Source organism: Plutella xylostella, chromosome 18 (assembly GCF_932276165.1).
Source record: "Plutella xylostella chromosome 18, ilPluXylo3.1, whole genome shotgun sequence".
Lineage (NCBI taxonomy): Eukaryota > Metazoa > Arthropoda > Insecta > Lepidoptera > Plutellidae > Plutella > Plutella xylostella.
Genome location: NC_063998.1, coordinates 9,953,107 through 9,956,859, shown reverse-complemented (window position 1 = coordinate 9,956,859; position 3,753 = coordinate 9,953,107). Strand labels below are relative to the sequence as shown.

General features: G+C 41.6%; 1 protein-coding gene across 1 annotated transcript; it reads left to right on the top strand.

Moving 5' to 3' along the window:
- Nucleotides 1-1,546: 1,546 nt before the first annotated feature.
- On the top strand, nucleotides 1,547-3,425 carry LOC105390366 (glycerophosphodiester phosphodiesterase GDPD6-like). The gene is made up of 2 exons (XM_048627468.1): nucleotides 1,547-1,595; nucleotides 2,193-3,425. Exon 2 carries the CDS (start codon nucleotides 2,210-2,212, stop codon nucleotides 3,332-3,334), a length of 1,125 nt encoding a protein of 374 aa, XP_048483425.1. The 5' UTR covers nucleotides 1,547-1,595; nucleotides 2,193-2,209; the 3' UTR covers nucleotides 3,335-3,425.
- Nucleotides 3,426-3,753: the final 328 nt, after the last annotated feature.

Sequence of the window (3,753 nt, the reverse complement as noted above, 5' to 3'; positions counted from 1 at the left end):
ATGAATATAAAAAATTACGTAGGATAAAAGTTTTTCAGAGTGACGCCTGAGTAACGCCCTTTCGGCTAACTATACTTTTTTTATTACACGGGGGCAGAGTTTAATACAACACCCTGAACTATTAAACTCTGATAATATTTTCGCGATTTTTTTACATTCTGATTTCATTTCCTGGCTTAGAAATAACATCAATAACATGCTGCACACGTAGGTTTCGGCATAGTATTAAACCCTTTTTGCAACAACCTGTATAAATATCGGCACGGGTACGACTTTATATATAATTAATTATTAAATATTAAAAATACTTTCAAATAAAAATAAATATTTTCGTATCACAAAACAATATTACTTACTTAGTATATTTTTAACAAAGTGGCATGTCTTCACTTTTATGTTTTCGAGTACTATGTTAAAATTTCATGTCATTGTCCGTAGAACGCCCCGCATACCTCAACCCCCCCTCACTAGATTTGACAGATTCTGATTTTCTTCCAGCTTTAGTGACAGCCTTAAGAAGTATCTACCAGCACCGTAGATAGGGGAGACCGGGGACAAAAGTAACAGTTTGTACCTTCTGTCTGATCTCTGGTTATTAATAACATTTACGATAAAATAAATATAGTCATATAAAACTTTCGTCTTTAGTCTACAAATATCCATTATTACTTTACTTAATGCATCTCAAATTTTAGCAATTGTGAAGCCTCAAAAAAAAAAGGGAAATCGTTACTTTCGACCCCATGGTCAGGACGAAAGTAACAAGGCATGGGTCGAAAGTAACAACCCATAAATTCTGCCCAATGTTATAAATACGATTCAAAAGAAAGAACAGAAAAAACAATCAAATTATTTAGTTAAGAAAACTTCTTAAAAAACTATCAAAACTAAAAAAATCTTATGACTTATTGACAAAACTAAAAAAAACTTCTTAATATAAACTGTAAATGAGATCCATCATTTAAACCGACTAGCTGATAAGAAGTTGTTTTATTTGTGCCATAATATACAATATTATGACACAAATATCTAATAAAAACAACAAAAACTAAAAATTTACAATGTGACACGGCAAACTTACGAAAGTAACACGTTACTTTTGTCCTGCCGCGAGCTGTTACTTTTGTACCCATCCCCATTTTTGAAATATCAGGCGACATAACTTTAAAACAGCACATGTTATTCGAAAACCATTTATGACATGCTACAGACAATCTTATAATGAATCAATGAAAAAATAGTCATATGGTTCTTGGCATCTTAATTCTACGTAAACACTAAATGAATTAACACCAAAAAACTTACTTTTGGTGTGTAAAATCACGAAATGCTCACTAAAACAACCTTGAACCGCGGCACGGGCGCGGAAAATGATATCAAGCACGGGGGGCATCGCATGCTGTCAACCAGCGGTCGCTTGGAACGTTAAGGCTATTGGGGAAGTCCACAGAGTCTTTGTTACTTTCTACCCGCTGTTACTTTTGTCCCCGGTCTCCCCTACCTACCTACATTCATCGCTATAAGCAAACCAGAGTGAAGTCTGGTTTTTGCTGAGAAGAGTCGTGTAATCGGTGGACCACATCATTACTGTGAAGGTAAGTAAGTGTTAAGTTTGTACAGGTGTTATTCAATTAATTTCGTATCAATAGTTACAATATTATACGATATATAAAGTGCACGATTTAAAGTTTTGAATAGTAAATTGGAAAGCTACGCATTCGTTAAGTTCTTTACTTCCTTGGTACCTACTTTGGTAACATAAGGTTATGATAAGAATAATAAAAGTGTTAAGGTATAATTAATACCAGTCTATATCTGCTACTCCTTTATAAATACTTACTATAAAATAAAATATTTGAACTTATCTAGACGCGAAAGATTGAGTTGTGCCCTGTGGGGCACTCTACCTAGTTACCACAAAACTCACTAAAGTGGCTATCATAAGATGCCTAGTTGCCTAGGCAACGACAAATTTCATATCACAAATCTAGTTTACGCTACTGACAACAGATGGCGGTACTGATTGTGGTGGAACCACCCAATATGGCTATACCAAGTTTTTAGGTACTTTAGTAGTTACTGAATCACAAAAACTACTATAGTTAGATGTGAGAAATGGGTCCCTCTAAAGTACTGATTAGTTATTGTGGAAAAATTGGTATGCAGATATAAGTAGATTTTTTTTACTGCAGACTGCTTGGGGAATAACATGAACATCTACGCAAAAACACGGTGCTTACTCGCCACCACTTCGCTGTTCTTCGTGGCAGTAAGTCCGGCCGTGGTCACGCCTCCCACTGCACACTGTCGCAAGTCGGCGCGGCCTGACTCCTGCTCGCCGCTGATCATCGGCCACCGCGGCGCCAGCGGCTACGTCCCCGAGCACACGCTGGGCTCCTACGCACTGGCAATCACCGTCGGCGCAGACTACGTGGAGCCAGACATCGTCATAACCAAGGACCGCCAGCTCATAGTTCTACACGATAACCACCTCTCCACCACCACCGACGTCGCCGATCGAGCCGAGTTCGCGAACCGCCGCACCACCAAAACCGTCGACGGAACACAAATCACGAGCTGGTTCACAGAGGACTTCACTCTTGACGAAATCAAAAGTTTACGCGCGAAAGAGCGTATTCCTGAGAACCGACCCGGCAACGCGCGACTGGATGGGGCCTTCCAGGTCCCGACGTTCCAGGAAGTCATTGATCTCGTGAAGAGCTTGCAAGTGAGTCAGCGGAGAGTCATCGGATTGTATCCAGAGATCAAGCACAGCACATACTTCAAGCGCCTGGGGCTGCCCATGGAAAAACTCGTAGTAGATACGCTACATAAAAACGGCTACGTCGGCTCAAAGGCTGCAGTCTTCATTCAGTCCTTCGAGATAAACAATTTAAAAGAGTTGAAGAACATGACAGACCTTCGTCTGCTGCAGCTGCTGGACAGCCCGGAGGTGCGGCCGGCGGACCAGGATCAGGAGACTGGAATCACATACGGGGAGATCGCAACACGTGAAGGTCTGCAGGCACTGGGGCAGTACGCTACGGCAGTGGCACCGGATAAGAGCTACATAATCCCACGGGACGGAGAGGGACGTTTGCTGTCTCCGACCAGCTTTGTGCGAGACGCCCACGATGCAGGGCTCAAAGTCCACCCCTACACCTTCCGACGGGAGAACGTGTTCCTTCCACTGGAGTTCCGCAGCGGAGACGCCAGCGCGGCGGCGATAGGTGACATGGCCGGGGAGATAAAGGCGTTCTTGGACACGGGCATCGACGGACTGTTCACAGACCAGGCCGATGTGGCTGTGCGATTGCGTGGACCATGCCTTTAGTATATAAGTATCACATAAGTATAGTTACCCACTTTCGTAAGCATACAAGTCTCGTACAAGTGAATTAAGTATATGGAATTTACCTAGCCTCCTTCAGTCTTATTATTTTGAGCACTAATTTACTTACACAGTTCACCAGGGAAAACTCTTATGTTGCTTAACGATGCCGTAACAACTGATGGGTTCAAAAGTCGAGTAGTACGAAAAAAAAATTAAAATAGATATGTTTTAAAAAAAAGTGTCCTACGGGCTACGGGTTACGAGGCAAGTTACGTTGCCAATGCGTATCTGTGCCCTAGAAGGTACATTTCAAAGGCACCCTTATTCTGTAAAATAATTCAACACATAGTTACTACAAAACTAGTTAGTTATGATGATTGATGACCCAAAACCTGAATTTATACTGTGGGTCCTTCGGC